This window comes from Falco cherrug, chromosome 1 (genome assembly GCF_023634085.1).
Source record: "Falco cherrug isolate bFalChe1 chromosome 1, bFalChe1.pri, whole genome shotgun sequence".
Taxonomy (NCBI): Eukaryota; Metazoa; Chordata; class Aves; order Falconiformes; family Falconidae; genus Falco; species Falco cherrug.
In genome coordinates, this window is record NC_073697.1 from 36,482,449 (window position 1) to 36,499,022 (window position 16,574).

At 40.4% G+C, this 16,574-nt stretch overlaps 1 protein-coding gene across 2 annotated transcripts in view; it reads right to left on the reverse strand.

Moving 5' to 3' along the window:
- The window catches only part of GALNT7 (polypeptide N-acetylgalactosaminyltransferase 7), a 74,017-nt gene that overhangs the window by 36,483 nt on the left and 20,960 nt on the right, over positions 1-16,574 (reverse strand). For both annotated transcript variants that reach the window (XM_055702864.1, XM_055702858.1), the window contains exon 2: positions 5,374-5,831. In XM_055702864.1, coding sequence (XP_055558839.1) covers positions 5,374-5,831 — 458 coding nt within the window. The remainder of the gene's footprint in view (positions 1-5,373; positions 5,832-16,574) is intronic.

Sequence of the window (16,574 nt, forward strand, 5' to 3'; positions counted from 1 at the left end):
TATAAAAGCTGCTATTGAAATATTTTTTTCAAACACCGCAAGTAGGATGCCTGCCAGAAAGTCTGTTGGGATGACAGATGAGAGATCAAAATGAAAAGAGACCACTTCATAAGCAGAAAAGCTAAATAATTTCCGTCAAACTCTTAGCCAGACACCCAGGGAAGAGAACAAAAGCAAGGCAAGCACATAGCGATACTTCCCACTATATGCTCCTATCTTCAGCTACCTGAAGCTTAGGGACTTTGTAATTCAGACGCATCTGCACGATAGCTTCTAATGGATTCTTCTGCCATGAATTTTAAATAAACCCAGTATTTCCAAAAGAATGCAACAGGAACTGACAAACTATTGTGTTCTGTAGCTGTTGCTGACACCAGCCTTGTTATCAAACAAATAGACGGAGGAAAACACAACACCAATTTTTATAAAAGGGCCCTGGGTAGCTAAAGAATTGCAGATCACTAAGTCTGACTTCTGTGTTGAAAAGAAGCTAGTAATAAATAACAAAATTAGTAAACCATAAAAACAGCTTTTTGTGCCAGAAAGCCATGCCACAGAAACATATCTTTTGAAGAAATCCAAAGGTATGTGGACACGGGTGAGCCTATTAATACAGTAACTGAAATTCCAAAGCCTTTGATAAGGTTCTTTGCTGGGTATGGCAGGGCAAGATGGAAGATCTCTTCTAATAACAACTGCTAAAATGTAAAAGCTATCTATTCATTCCAATTTTTTAAGCAAGTTTGTGACTGTAGCAGCATAAGTGTTTTGTGCTGGAAGCCAAGCTGTTCACCTGCTCTTCCAGGTCATTACTGAACAATGAAAACTGTTTTTGGTAGTTGCAATTAAAATGACTATAAACAGCTGCAGAATAATTCAGGGACACTACGGAGGAAATGAGCTGGCAGAACAGTTCATTGCAAGTGCAAGTAAAGGTATATGCAGTACGAGACGCCTCTTAGTGTGTATACTCTGTGATAGACCCTACACTTGACATTACCACTCAAAAAAAAAAAAAAATCTTAGTCAAACATGGACAGGTCTTTAAGCATTTTAGCTCAGGGTTAATGAAAGGACAAATAGAACGGTAGGAATAATAAGGAAGGAATATGAAACATTTCTGTATTAGCTTCATGTAGATCTCTCCAATACTCCTGTATCACAGGGTGGTACGTGACAGTATCTGGGAGAAGAGCTTGAAATACACACCATGTTCTTCAGCCTGGAAAAAGTTACTGACTCTGGATGTCATTAATGCCAGGAGTATAAAAGCATTTAAAAAACAAGCCTGTGCACTGAAAAAGGTCCATGAAGCATGACAATCCTGTTGCAAGTTTTTGCTCAAGTTTCCCAGCCCACTGGTTGCCAGGAATGAAACTTAGTCTGTTCTTGTATGTTTTCTCCCAAGCATATGCTATTGGCCAGAGCTAGAGACAAGATTGTAAAGAAGAATGATCTCTGGTCAGACTACAGCTGTATTTTTAAAATTCCACTTTATTTTAAAATACTCTGGACAAGTGGTTCATTATTCTGGAAAAACAATTCAGTTCTTGTTGTCCCTAGCAGAAATTCTCTTCAGTTAAGATTTTTTTTTGGAGAGGACACACCTTGTTAGGTGACAGCATGTATCTTCAAACCTAGGTCCAGTTTTTATTTCCCCAGCACGGTGTGTTTATCTTGAATTCAAAAGCACCCAGAGACTACTCTATTTTTACTTCAGCTCTACCTCTGTGTAGACTCCTGATCACAAAAGATTAATAAAAAATCCAGGGAGCAATCAAATTAATATCCTTCTTCCCTAAAGCTAACATCAGTTTTATCACAGGTCCGCTAGGAGGCAGGGACAACATGTAAAATTCAGTATGAATGATTGCTCTTAAAAGGCTGCCACCTACCAGGATAATAAAAAACTATCAAAAAATGGTAAAAATAACCAAGTTTTAAGTAAAAGTCTTCTTCCAGCAACTGTATACTGAGGTTCTGGACAGGGCCTGCTAAGCCTGCTCTACTTCTTTGCCACTAGAAATAAAGTGGAAAACAGGTATTGCTTCACCTACACCCAGTTTATGGCTCCCCTGGCCCTCCTGCACAGCGCTGAAAGGCTGCAGTGAGATGATGCCATATCTGACATTTTGCACAGTGACTTTTATGTATCCCCATACATTCTTGATTTTGTTTAACCAAACCTATGACTTGCTGTATGCTGCCAGAAGTGCTTGGCTTCAGCCTCAAAATAGATTGGTTAAAATCCATAAGGCAGGAATATGCAGTACTGGCAAAACGTAAATATTCTGATGTACCCAGCAAACAACTTCGACATGCCATCCAATGTTACTCTTCGCTACAGGGCACAGCAGGAATTAAGGCTTTTTAAGGCAGCCGAGACTGCCCAGAATCACCAACAAAGTTCCTACCGAATCAATAAAGGCAGCTGGCAAGTCATCTTGGCAACATGTCCACCTCCAAAGTCAAATCTAATAGCAGGACTGAATCCCCCTTTGTTGACAATTTCTTCCCTCTTTCCCCTGCAGCAGGGACAAGCTCTAAGGCTACATGGCTTTTAAGCTGAAAGAGACAGTTCTTGCAGCACTATTTCATTCCAGCTACGACTGTCTGGGAAAGCATTTGGCATACTTCACTGAACAAACCTGACTGCTTACAGTGACGCTTAAAGATTTTGACGCTTAAAGGAAGAGAAGGCTGAGGTGAGGTCTACCCGGATTTAAATGTCTATGAATGAATAACCCGGTCTTTAATTGAATGATCTTCCTCAATTAGCAATGCCAAGATGCTGTTAACCAAAAAAAGATTATCATATTGCTCTTTGGCAGGATAAAACTGAAAGTTGATCAGCCTTATCAACCAAAATGGTTTCTGGACTTTATAAACAGATCAGCAGGAGGAAAATAAACAGCACGTCCAACAGGCAATCTGCTACCTTTTGCTGCATTTCTCACCAGTATCAGGGAATGAGCAGGGAAGTTGAGTATGCTGAAGTATCAGCCAGTCTGACCTTGCTTCCTCCCTTGTCTGCTGCTCCCAGGAGACACATGGAAGCTATAAACCTTTAACCCATCCAGGGCAATTGTAAGCATCCCAAGTATTCAACACATAAAATATTTGATATAAAGTTGTCTGAAAGATGCCTTTTGTTCACATTGGTTTTTATGCAGTTTTGTTTGCTTGCTTAAAAAATGAAATAATAAAACCTAAGTTTGATTTGAGCACCTGGCTTTGACCTCCACAGAAGACCTCCACAGAAGACTTACCTGCAAATGTGTTTGGAGGAAATGTTTTTAAAATTAATATTTTCTACTCTGATCAGTCACATGGCTGCCCCTCCTATTCCTCAAAGTATGCAAAATATTTAATTCTTGTTTGGGAATTTCTATTTATTACTCTTCTTCAGAACAGATGTAAAGACAAACTGAGATTATGCTAAAAATACTTCAGGAAGCCATAGGTACAGAACCATTTGGCAGATACGTATGCCCTCTGATGCACTCCACCTTGGGAAGAATGGAGGGGGAGAGAGAGTACTTGAGCTCTACTGCCGAAGATATGGCTACCGGCCTGGGCAGAAGCAGCCCAGTCTCACCTGCATGCAGCAGTGCTGCCATTTCTGCTTTGCTGTCCTCACGGAGCAGACAGCAAGGAGGGGAGTGTGCTCCCACCTCCTTCCCCCCCTCCCTCTAGGGAAGGCAGGGCCAAAGTGAGCTCTGCTCACATGAACTCCTGGCATCGGCTCCCCTCTACTCAGTTCATCACGACATCCGACAGGGAAATTGATTTTCTTTGTGAGTGTCCTCAGTCCCATTGCCTCCTACAAAACAGGCCACCCACAGTGGCTGCAAATGCCTCAGCAGAAGCAGCAATGGCTAGGAAATAACCTCCTATAACAAAGAAAACTCTGACCTACACAGGTTACCCAGATTGTTTCTTCCCCTTCAGAAAAGTCTCATTAGCACAGAGGTCCAACTGCTGACCACAGTGAAGAAAGAAAACTGAAGTGAACCCCAGGACAGCCGATGCTTCCTTGCCACCAGCAGCAGACAGGCATGGTCCTCTCCTCCAACGGCCAGCAAGTGGAAATCTTTAGTAAGTCACCCGAGGAATACGGCACGCAGGAAGGGAAATGCTGTTCTCCGTGCACTTTGTTCACTTTCAGTGAGTACACAACTGGGTAGTAAATTCAAGCAGCTGTACATGCACAGGCATGAATCACTCACAGCTGGCCAGTTCTCTCCTACCTTGCAAAATGGAAAAACACTCACTATGAAAGACCACAGCAAAGTCTCAGTAACCAGCCAGTGACCAACCAAACAGATCAGCTGCCACAGCTGGAAACATACAACCCAGAGGTTGGCACCCAATCCAGGGACTGGCATGCTCCATTGCTAGGGATGATGGGGAAGTGAAAACTGGCACATACCACGTTCCATATCTAAATTCATATACCCTCCCCCTCCAAATGCAAAAAAACCAAAGAAACAAAAAAAACCACCCACCAAGAACCACCCCTCCCCACCTCAACAGCAACAAAAAAACAACCCCAAAAAAACTTGCCAATCAATCAGTTTGCTCAGAGACATGTCCTTAGCTGAGATTTAACAAGGAAAATTATATCAAATGCAGATTAGCCTGAGAGCAAATTTGGCTCCAGCATATACCAAAGATCAGAACAGACTATGTAAACTTATTAGTAATCATTGAGCAAATGTTAGTAACTTCCCAGAATTTCCCCACACCAAAGTAGACACCCTCCCAGGAAATAAAAAATGTTTTTTCTAAGATTGCTTCCTTCTTGATGACAAAAGACTACTCTCCTGTCAGCTCCAAACCCCAAACATCACTATGGCAGATCTGTATTTCTCTTAATACAGGTAATTAAGCAGAGTTATGTAAAGGGAACAATATTTCTTTGTTTCTGTTCTCTGTTTAGTTAGTTAGTTTTAATTTTTAAAGCACTGGCGTGAAACCAAAACTGAATAACTAGTATAGGAATTTCTAAGAAAGAAAAGAATTCTTTCTTAAAGACGTATCTTAAGAAGTTATGGATTAAGAAAAGAAGGTATGACAATGAAGACTGTGGCTGGACCTGGAAATTACAAATGCATGCAATTAGACACTAAAACAGATGATGTCAGAGATAAATCAATATAGATTAAGTATTCATGAAAGTAATAATGGCAACAGCATTAAGAATAATATATGGAACCATATGGCATAGTACAGTACTCTTGCCTGTCAGGACAAGAAGCTTTAAGTATTTGCCCTAATTAGTATTATTTTAAGCATCTATTAAGATATATGGAAAGAAAATAACTAAATCCCATAAAAAGAGAACTAAAAGAAAACAAAAAGTTTGCTTACTCTTCTTGACGCAAGTCATTAACGCTCCGATCTAGTGAGATCATATCACTTGCAACCATATTAAACCCAAACTCTTTAATGCTGGCTTGAATGGATTCTTTGTAATCTGGTCCTAAAACGTATGGCTTCGCTTCCTCTCCAGGACCACCAACAACTCCATGAGGCTCAGGCTCTTTGGGTTCAAAATTACCAAGGACTCCAGGTCGTAAAACAGGATCTCGGTAAACAAATGTCTGAGGCTTAAATGTGAGATACTGCCTCTGGATGATGTTTTGCTGTTTGTTATCACCACCACCATGATGATTTAGTTCATTTTTGGCCTTATTTTTCCTTCGAATGGATTCCAAGTCCACTTCCACACCTTCAACATGAGGCCAAGGTACCACAGGTTTGAACTTCTCATTTCCTAGTCCATGGTCTCCTTTGTTTGGCATGGGTCTGTTGGCTTCTTGTTCATCCTATATACACACAGAGAGAAACAGCAGTAGATCATACAAATTGATGACCCTTTATTTATTTAAATCCAGAACATTAATGCATATTTAGTTGGTACTAATGCATATTTAGTTGGTACTAAGTATATGTTAAGCAAGAAGGGAGAAGTCTCTGTTAAGGGGCTCAACGCACACTTTTAACAAAAGCAACTGGCTGCTGGAGAGCATCACCAGCCATTGACCACACTTACCTTGATGAGCAGGTCCTGGAAATGGCCTAATGCCCAAAGCGTTCCCAAAGACCAAATACCCACGTAGGACATGTTAACTTGAACATAGTTCAGGCTGCACACCAAACTAACATGCAGGGAGCACTGATGAAGCACTCATGAAGGACAGGGTGGTGCAGAGGCAGCCAACACCGCAACACAGAGCACAGTCTCCTTGGGGCCACTCCTGGACACAGGGTGTTTCTGAGGCTATGTGTACCGGCTGCTGAGACTTCTGTAGGGTCTCAGTGGTTGCTAGATACAGCCTCAACATGTTTCTGCACTGGGAAAGCATGCCGTGACTACGTGTAATCTGGCATGGACACCTGCAGCAGTCTCAAGCCACGTCTAATCCCTACCCTTCACCCCCCCCGAACCCCCCTCCCCCGACTTGCTCCCACCAAGCTTTGCTCCCTTTGCCGCAACAGCAGCACTGTTTACTTAGAGCCATGAGGTAAGCTGAAGGCACTGGGGACAGCAGGCAAAAATGAGATGCAGCCCTGATCCGATCTGCTACATGGCCACACAGACAGACCCGCCTGGGAAGCTGTGCTGGGGCTGAAGAGAGCTGCCACAGGCACTGGCACCGATACCTCCTGCATCCTTGTTTAAAACAACTTATACCGTTTGAGAACACTCCTCCCTGCCTCCCCATCAAGAGGTCTGAAGTTCTCCCTGAGAAGAAAGGCTAGGATTTTGAAAACTGCTTGGTGTTTTCAGCAATGAGTGACATTGGTGGAGTTAGAACAAGGGTGGGTGATTTTGGAACAAACTTTTTGGACAGAAAGGCTCTGAAGAGTCCAAGTGTGAAGTCTCCAGAGTACAACAGCCCCACCCATGAACGCTCCCCAAAACATACAGTCACTGCTTTTTCCAATACTACTCTCCAAGAGGACAACAGGGAAAGATCTCCTGCTAAAATTATCTATTTGTGAACAGGCCAGATGTTAGATCACACCAAAATCTGAAGAGAACAATGCACACATTTTAGCAACACCTCACTACCTAGTCACAAATACAGAATCAAACAAAAAATTGACATCGGAAGGGTGTCACCTATTCAAACCTAGAGGAGGCTGGGATAGCTTCACAGTTATACCCGGTTTCTCAGAGGTTCATCTAGTCACACCCTGAAAACCTCCAGTTTTTCTGAACAACTTGTTCCAGTTGTTCAATCCGTCTCACAGTGAAGGTATTTTTCCTCATACCTCAGTAGAAGTTTCTCATGTCATACCTAGTGATGACTGCCTCTTGCCCTTTCAGCGTGCACCCCTCAGAAGACTTTATTTCCATCTTCTCTCTAATCTCTCTTTTGAGTGTGAAAAGATGCAATTAGATTCCCTGTTAGACTTTTCTCCAGCCAAAGGAAGCCGAGCTCCTCTACCCTTTCCATGACCGTGTCATGTCCTGCAGCCCTGTAACTTCCCTAGCAGGTCTTTGCTAGGTCCTCCCCATTTGTTAACATCTCTCCTGTACTGGGCAGTGCAGGAGGAGAAACCAGACACAGGTTTGTTAATGCTGTGTGTCTGGAAAGAAACCGCATCTCTTTGCCTGGTGGCTAAGCTCTCCCTAGTGTAACCCATCATGCAGTTTGCCTTTACTGTGGCAAGGGCGCAACGCTGACCCATGTCAGCGTTTAACTAAACCACACATTACTTACTAATGCATTACAGTATTTTCCTCACATATAATTCTACATAATAAAACTTCAGAAATAAAGAAAAATCCAATATAAAATATGTCTAGGTTAACATGGGAGTCAGACTGGCTCCAATTCAAAATAATAAGAGTTTATTCAAGAAACTTTCTGACCTTTCTGCTTGTTCTTGTTTAAATAGGGAAGATGTACAAAATGCAGAAGCATTACATTATTTTGTTCCTCCATCACCATTTTTTGAGGAACTAGAGTTTGAGCCAGAGTGAGAAAGGGAAGGATAAGAGCATGTGAAAAGTCACATTTTGCAAGGAGGTAGAAGGCTGCCATGGATCTAAATTAAGCCCTGAGAGGACTTTTGAGAGCAGCATCATCTCACACTTACCCTGGAAATCAAAAGGAATGCTTTATCACTCAACTGTCAGAACAGTGCTGAGGACTCAGCTCTTACCAACTCACATCTAATTCCTGCTCAAAGTGTGGAGGCAGCTATAAAAGCCAACAAAATGGTGGGCATCATCAGGAAGGATGTTTAAAGAGAGCATCATTTTGACTGCATAAAATTTTGAGGCATTCATGTCTTCAGTAAGTGCCATCTCAAAAAGGAGTTGAAGGCGGCACAGAGTAGGGCAACTGGACTGAAAGAGAAGGTAGACAGATGCTTTGAGATAAGAGACCAGCATGGCTGGCCTTTCATTTTAAGGCTCTGCAGCTGGGAGATGTGATGGCTGAGCGGTATACAATTGATGTTGAGAAAATCGTGAAGGTGATGGATAAATTGAATGGAAACCCACTGTTTACCCTAAATACAAGAACTGGAGGCACTTGACAAAATTGATAAATCAACCAAAAAAATATTCTTTACACAGTGATCTCCTGGAATATGCTCAACAGGAGGCTGTGGAGAGAATGGTACAAACAGTTGCACAATGCATGAAACAGCGTGACGGATGACATAAAAGGACTGGGCAGGGAGGTACCTTCTGAAACTCTAATTCAACAGCTGTGGATTGGAAGAGTCCAAAGGGAAGGGAGTGTATAAAACAGCCAGGTTTACATGCTGTCACTCTCAGACACCATCCTGGATCACTAGTCTCAATCAGGCAGGAACTTCTTATGCCCCTGATCTGTATGAAATTAAATACCCTTTCATTCCACTTCCACCGCCTATAAAACAGTTACGAGCTTCCACTTAGTTCTTGCACTGAAACGTAACAGTTTTCAAAGTAATGTCAGAGCTATGACTTACCTTGCATTACATTTAGCCCCAATATAACTGTTATGTACGATTTGCCTTATAATGCATTTATTTGCTGTTCCCTTCCAGATATTAAATCTATTCTGTTTTGCAGGCCTTGGAAAATATTGCAAAAAACCAAGAAAATTATACACAAACTCACAGACACACTCATTCACCACTTTCCTCCAATTTTTATGTACCTAGGACCAATATGATAGAAGGCATTAGTTGTGGGTTAACCCCTGCAGGCAGCTCAGCACCACACGGCTGCTCACTCCTCCCTCCCCACCCTGGTCACAAATCTACAACACAGCATCATATGGGATGCTATGAAGAAATTAAGTCCATCTCAGCACTTTATGTGCATTTTTACAAAAAGAACTAGCAGTGTTTAAGTGTGTGGTGCAGAATACAGCTTCTGGACATTATTAATTTCTCCAGAGATAACAGAGACAAAGGTTTTTTCAAATACTCTCTGTAAAAAAAGCAAAGTCAAACCACAATCAAAGACCTATTTTGGTCATCATATAAGCCACAATGCCTTAGCTGGGTATTTCCAGAGCTGCTTCTCATCTATGAATTATAACCACCCCCCCTTTTTTTAAAAATAAATTTAATGATATACCAAAAAAATTGAAGTAATTTTGAATCAGTGTGCCTCACATTAAAAATTTGACTCAGCTAAAAATGTAGTATCAAATTTCATACCACATTAACAGTCAAACTGGAAGGCGTGCATATGAAATAAAAAAATAAAACCACAACAACCTTTCTAAAGTGGAAAAACAAGATAAAATTATTTGAAAAACTTTGGAAGAGATAATTCAATGACAACAAGGTAAAGGGAGAGCTTGGAAGAAGTAAGCGTGACATACATCTGCACACTGCACTTCTAGGTTGTCCAAAAATGAGGGGACAGGAGCAAAAAAATCCAACTAATCTGCAAATTCTCTCACATCTGAAGACAAAGAACAAAATCTCACTACATCTTTATAAAGGACAGACACTAAGACGTTTACATAGAGTAATATAAAAAAGATGTTTTCTCCACAGATTATTTCTATTTTTCTATAGGGCTAGATCTAGGATTTCCTGTCAGCTTTTCTAGCTCAAGTTCAGTGCATGCTGCTTTATTTTTTTAATGTTCTTCTCACTCCTTAGCGTATTATGCATGAGTCACTGCAATGGGTGTATCGGAAACAGTGAGATGATATAAATACAGTCAATCCCTGACATATAAAAAAAAAAAAAAAAAAAAAGAAAAAAATGAGGTGGTATTTGGTATCCTTTTTGCAAATTAGGTCATTCCTTTTTGCAAAAGAGAGGAATGCAATTAAAGGTATAGAGAACATAACCGTATCTCTTTTGAAACATGTTTCTAAATTATATAAAGTGAAAGGAAAAACTGGAAGAGGTCTTCATAGGGCTGCAAGATTGGTCAACCAGTAGGAGGACTGGAGTTGTAGGTGGCAAAACCCCTGCAAATATGAAAGTTGCATGATCTGCTTTTCTTTAGTCAACCAGTTTGAGACTGGCAACTCCCTAAAACTCCCTATGAAATAATGTCTGAAGTACAAATTGATATTAAAAAAGTGAATTTGCTTCATTTCTAAAATGGAAGACCAGCACACTGAAAAACATTTGCTAATTCAAAGCAACGTCCATAAAAGCGACTTGCTCATCTAGACAAAAAAAATCAATGAAGCGCAAAAAATGAAAAGGGGAACAATAAAGTAGAATCCAGTAGTATTTTCATTACCCAAGGATGCAAAAGGAAGTTAAAAAAACCCCTCACACACTCAGAATATACACGTTCATACCCACCTGATTAAAGAGATACTCAGCATTGTAATATTGTGGTATTCCTCATGAAAAAAAACACCTACAAAACCTGATACAATTTAATGTTTTAGTAACCTAGGAGTCCAAACCCTAGGTAGTTCTATTTTTATCCAGTCCAGCTTTTACCTTTCTTAACTCTTGGCTGCATCTACCCCACTGCACTTACCATGAAAGGCAAATACAATGTATGTTCTTCTGCCACAAGGAAGAGTTCAAGGACTTTTAACTAAGGATCAATCAATAGCTCTCAGAGCTCCCCTGATGCAAGTTCCTCTTCTATGCAAAACAGAATCATTTGGAATAGAACCTGTCACAGACACTCCAACAGAGACCACACAGCTATCAGTTTAGCAAGGATTTCAACATATTTATTTTGCTTTGTTTGCCTCAACTTAGTGCAGCCACACTCCTAGTTTATCAGAGAAAAAAGCCACTCAAGAGGAACGATACACAGCCTAGTATTTTCAATTATCGAAGTAAACAGGAGGGGATCATTTTAATTTACTCAGTTACCTTGTTTAAAAAAAATAACCAACAAAGAAAAAGGACTACAAGCTGGATTCACAGATTTCCTTTTTGACTAGACTCATGCAGGGAAGATACTAAAATAATGTCTGTTCTCAGCATGCTTCTAGCATGATTCTGCTCTACTATCTAATAACCCTCAACATGTAGTATGTTTTGGCTTACTTTGAATCATTATGTGTGGGTCTTACTTACCAGGTTACAGTTCAGGGCATAGATGGAAAAAACCAAAGTGCCACACTGAATTACTTAGTCCTGAAACTATTTTTGTGCCACATGATAGAAAAAGACTCCACAACACTTTTACGACTAAAAACCTGGAAAACTTCAGTATAAAGATCAAACACAGACAAAAAAGAAAAATAATTCATCCAACAATGCATTTCTGAATAAATATCACCCTGGATACCCACTAACTCCAGAACAAATAAAATAAGCAATGATTCCCACAGCACAGTTGGGTGACGGTCAAAGGGACTCTGTAAGATTGCACACCTTTCACTTTCACCACCTGTGGTAACCTCCATCCAAGCAATCAGAAGTTGCAGCTGCTGCAGGCCCAGCCACAGAGGGAAAAGCAAGACCAAAAGCACACAGAGATGGAAAAACACAGCTTCTCAAACAAGGATAAACATTCCATCGCTTCAGAAAAGAATTAAAAAGCCCTTGTAAACCTTGCACAAGAAGTCTGTTTTGAGCTCCACATGCAGCACTGTCTTCAAGTCATGTTTTACAAAACCTTTCATCAAACAATTTCATCACAAGGCAACTGCATTGATTCAAATTAAGGCAGAAGTTGGAGCAGGAAAATTCTTTTATCGTACATGAGCCGTGGCATTCAAGCCACCTGGCTCGAAAGGGGCATTTGCTGTCACAGTGCCTCTCTCTTGCTTTGGCTTTGTCTCTCAGCGTATTTCAGAGGCACTCCAAAGGTGATAGAGTGCATACTTCTGTGCTCTGTAGCTCCTACAGTGACTTTTAAAACTTGTGTAACTTAGAACAGAGCATTTACAGGAACTGTAGAAACACAGAGAGAAACAGAATTTCACACTAAATTGTAGAGAAAATTTGAAGTTTATAAATAAGTTTGCAAAAATAACAGACTGCTAAATCACTGTAATTGCATGCTTTGTGCAACTCAAGTGAAAAAACATCCTGTTGATGGTATATTTGTCACTAGCATTTCCAAGAAAACATATCTTTAAGTTAAGTTCTTATGTTCATAGTTGCCCTCAGTTTTGACAGATACACTGACAACATGGAAGTCCATTATGCAACCAATGCCTTCACTCCATAGCAGATTTTTGCTCCAGTAAATGTTCTAGGGGAAACTAAACATACTTAAACAAGACCTACATCATACCTATTAGGGCTAAAGATGTGTAAGTTGTGTTATGCCAACCTGGGATAAGTTTTGGTAGACAGAACTAACTCGACTACAGTTTTGTACCACACACACATTACTGTGATTTCATCTCCAACAAGCAAGTAATCCTACCTGACAACATCAGTCTACTTTTTGGAATGTTCAACACAAAACTTAGTCAGAAGCCACTTATGAGCCACAAAGAAACCCCCAAACAATTAAAAAGAACTTTGGTCATCAAAACAAGCAAGCATTACACTATATGCTTAATTTATATATATATATGTGTGTGTGTTTGTGTATATATTCTATTCATAAAAAAAATACATAACTGAAGTTTAACCAAGGTGCAAGGGCCACAGGCAGCTTTGGAGGAATGCACGTTCAGCATAGTTTTATATTGCTGTGTAATGTATTCCCACCTACACCTGAAGAATGAAAAAAAAATATATTTTTTTAAAATAAAACAAAGCAAGGCAACTTCCCCCTTCACTTGTTTCCTAGATTTCACAGCAGCTGTCAAGCTGACAGATATGCGATGCACTAGTCACTACCCTGCACCATCCTTTATCCAGCTTGCTTTTTCTTGTCCGATTTCTCTCAGTTCCCAAGTAGCTAAGGGAACTGTTCTGTCAGAGATAGATACCTGTAATAAAAGTACTAGTCACCAGCTCTCAAGAAAATCCTTATTCCCACTGATTCCTTACGTCCTCTCTGGTAAGGCAAAACAGGACAAACACTAGTAGTTACACTTCTACAATTACAGAAGTAACTTAGTTTTCAATAGATACCAGCAGACCACAGTCATTCATATCAACTCAGCCCACTGAAAACAAATAATAATGTAGCAGTATCTCTGAGCCCCAAAATTACCTGAGTTAGCTGAGGTAAAACAACTTGGGGGACTAAGATCAACAATTTTCTTCTATTTTAGGGTTGACATTCTGGAGTTTGAATGCGTTGCTTATAGAAAAGCAAGTGGCATGTTTAAAATTACAAAGGGCACATAACAAAGGAGAGGAACTGTTTGCAAAAATGTGAATCTGGCAACAGCTTGATGTTCTGCTGTTATGAAGGAGTTTGTCAATTTAGCATTAAAGTTCTGAGTGATTTGCATTAATCTACACGAGTCTATCGCTGATTCAAGAACATTATAAAAACAAATTGTTAATTTTTAGACTCATGACTAGGTAACAATATTCACAAGCATCTGAGGTCATCTCTGCTGGTGTTTGAACTGGTGAGTAGAAGAAAGACACTGAGGAAGGCAAGGCTCTGTTTCTCAACTTTATTTTTGAAATAGTTACTGTTGCTGTAAGAGTTCCTTGGGCAAAGAGACCAACTAGCTCTTCCTGTCCTCTTTGATTTTTGTAAAGATACTGTCTACTTTGTCACAGCAGTAGCATTCATCTAGGACAGTGACTTCAGGCTATTGCTGCAACTGCCATGGTCTGCAGCCAGCAGCTCACAAGGTCATCGCATATAAAGCTGTATTAAGCTATGGAAGCCCTCAGGTAATAAATCACATGGAGACCGCTTCCACCCCTTGTCCTTCCCTTTTTTTTTTGGTGGTGTATCTGTAAATGTAAGTAACTCACTCCAATATTCAAATTTTTAACAATGTGAGAATACTTATTTTCAGTTGAAATAACTTGATTGCCCAGCTATTTACCTAACAGGGGAATGCCATAAATCCCAAGTTTTACCTGTTTACCTGCAGAGTACCTTGTTTAAAGATACATATCCATATTTAGGTTAGCCAGTATGATACCCATCTAAGTATCCCATTTAAATGAAATTATTCTGTTGCGATATTAGCTTTCACTTGCAAGGGCAATTTGTCTGAACTAATGATGCTTCTGTCACCCTCTTCGGCCTTGCTATGCACTTATCACTTCAGCTCCTGCAGAGCAACACAATCCTGCTGCAGGTGCTGCTTCTGCTTTACCCCCCGCCCTTGCTCCTACGCTCCCTTTTCTGATGTCCCCACTCTCCCACAACCTACTGCTGTATATGTTCCTCCTCCTGGAGGAGTCTGGATCTTCTATAAATGTAATGGTCACACTCATATGCATCTGGTCCAGACTAAGCAACTTTGCTTAGCAAAGTTCAGTTACCTTCATCAACAGCAGAGACTACCAGGAGACCTGGGCCAGTGTGCTTTGTGCCAGATCCACTCTCTTATCGGGGATGCCACTGGCCACCCAAAACTTGCAAACTTCTCTGTCTCTCTCACCTTCAGTGAGATTTAAGAGTATAAGAAGGACAGTGGGAACATGGTCTATCTTACATGGTGCTTCCTTAGGAGAGGTGCAGTACTTCTCAAATTCCTGCATGACAGGCAATTTCACAGTTAGATTCTACCTGACTGGAAGCAAGTAAAAATAAAGACACTGAGTGCTTCGGAACAAATTACTGTCAAAACCAGCAGTCTTTTATTGTCCTCATTTTTACCGGTACTCAGTGTGTGTGGAGTATCAAATCAATTCCAACTTGCCTTTGTTGTTGCCTGAGATTCAACCCTTACTCAGTTTTTACACATCCCCTCCATCCATTCCATACTGCTACATTCCATACAAGTCCCACTTGTAGTCCAACAGTCATGCTGTGTGAAAGTAGTCTTGTCAGAGATCCACATCACTCAAAACCCCCACTTAAGAGATGCCCAAGAGCTTTGTGGAGGTAGCCACAAGCAATGCACCTCTTCTTGCAGCTCTGGAGAGGAACACGTAATCTGGGATAGTAATTAAGGAGATCTAAAATAGAAAGGCTCAGATTAATATCTGTTTATTCCAGTATTTATGGTATTAAGTAGAGGCTGCCTAACTTTGTAACTTAAGGCTAGTTTAAAAGCAGGCAAAATAGCCTCTTATCGTTAAGATTGCAGTAATTTTCAAGTAACGCAAATATTCCTACACTGAATCATAAATGAAGCTGCTGTATTACCTCAGGTGATGTTATATTTTAGTGTCTCCCATGCTGCAGAAACAGAAATATGTAGGCACTAATAGCCTGTGCAATTAAAACAAAACACCAAACCACATTTGTAGCTGCTTGCTGCAGAATAATAAAAAACTTGCTAGAGGACCCTGGATAAGACAGAAGTATGATCCAGAGCCTCCTAGATCCTCTCCTTACACCTTACACCAAAGATGACAGAAAGGCTTTTAAACTTAGAACAGCAAGAATCAATTACAAGCTTATTACAACTAGAATAATCAACATTTTCCGTAGAAGAAAGCCAAAGCGATCAAGCAGGGACAGAACATAAACAGAAGAACATAAAAGCAACTATCTCCACTGCATCTTTTCAGGAGTTTCTGCTGCTTGTTAATTAAGTGGCTTTCTCTGTTGGCATCAAAGTGCAATTTCTCTAGTTCCCAGGAAACCAGAAACCACAAGAGACCACACGCTTTCCTTGCCTGCACGGATCCTGGCCTGCCCTTCTTAACGGAATGTAACAACAAATCCAGAAAAGACAAATATTGTACATCATACAGGGTAGTCAGTTTAGGTCAAGTACTTAAGACTGGTCTAATCAATGACCAGCTGACTCCGAGACCCTGCTTCAACTCCAAGAAGCTGCCATCAACTGCTTTCAAATGCCCGTAACTTTCATTCTTTCTCTGCACAACAGACACATTTCTACATACTGCAGCCTGTATTGTCATTAGCATGTATTTAGCATGGTATTTCAACTGTAGAGCATTATCCACAGTAATTCATTCTCAAACAAAGACTGCAGTGACACAGACCTCCAAGCCAACAAAAAAGCACCTGTTCAGTGTGTTTATCTTCAAATGTACCATATGGGTTGCTATATCATAAATGAGACTCCACACAAATTTAAAAAGAAAGAAAATATAACTGA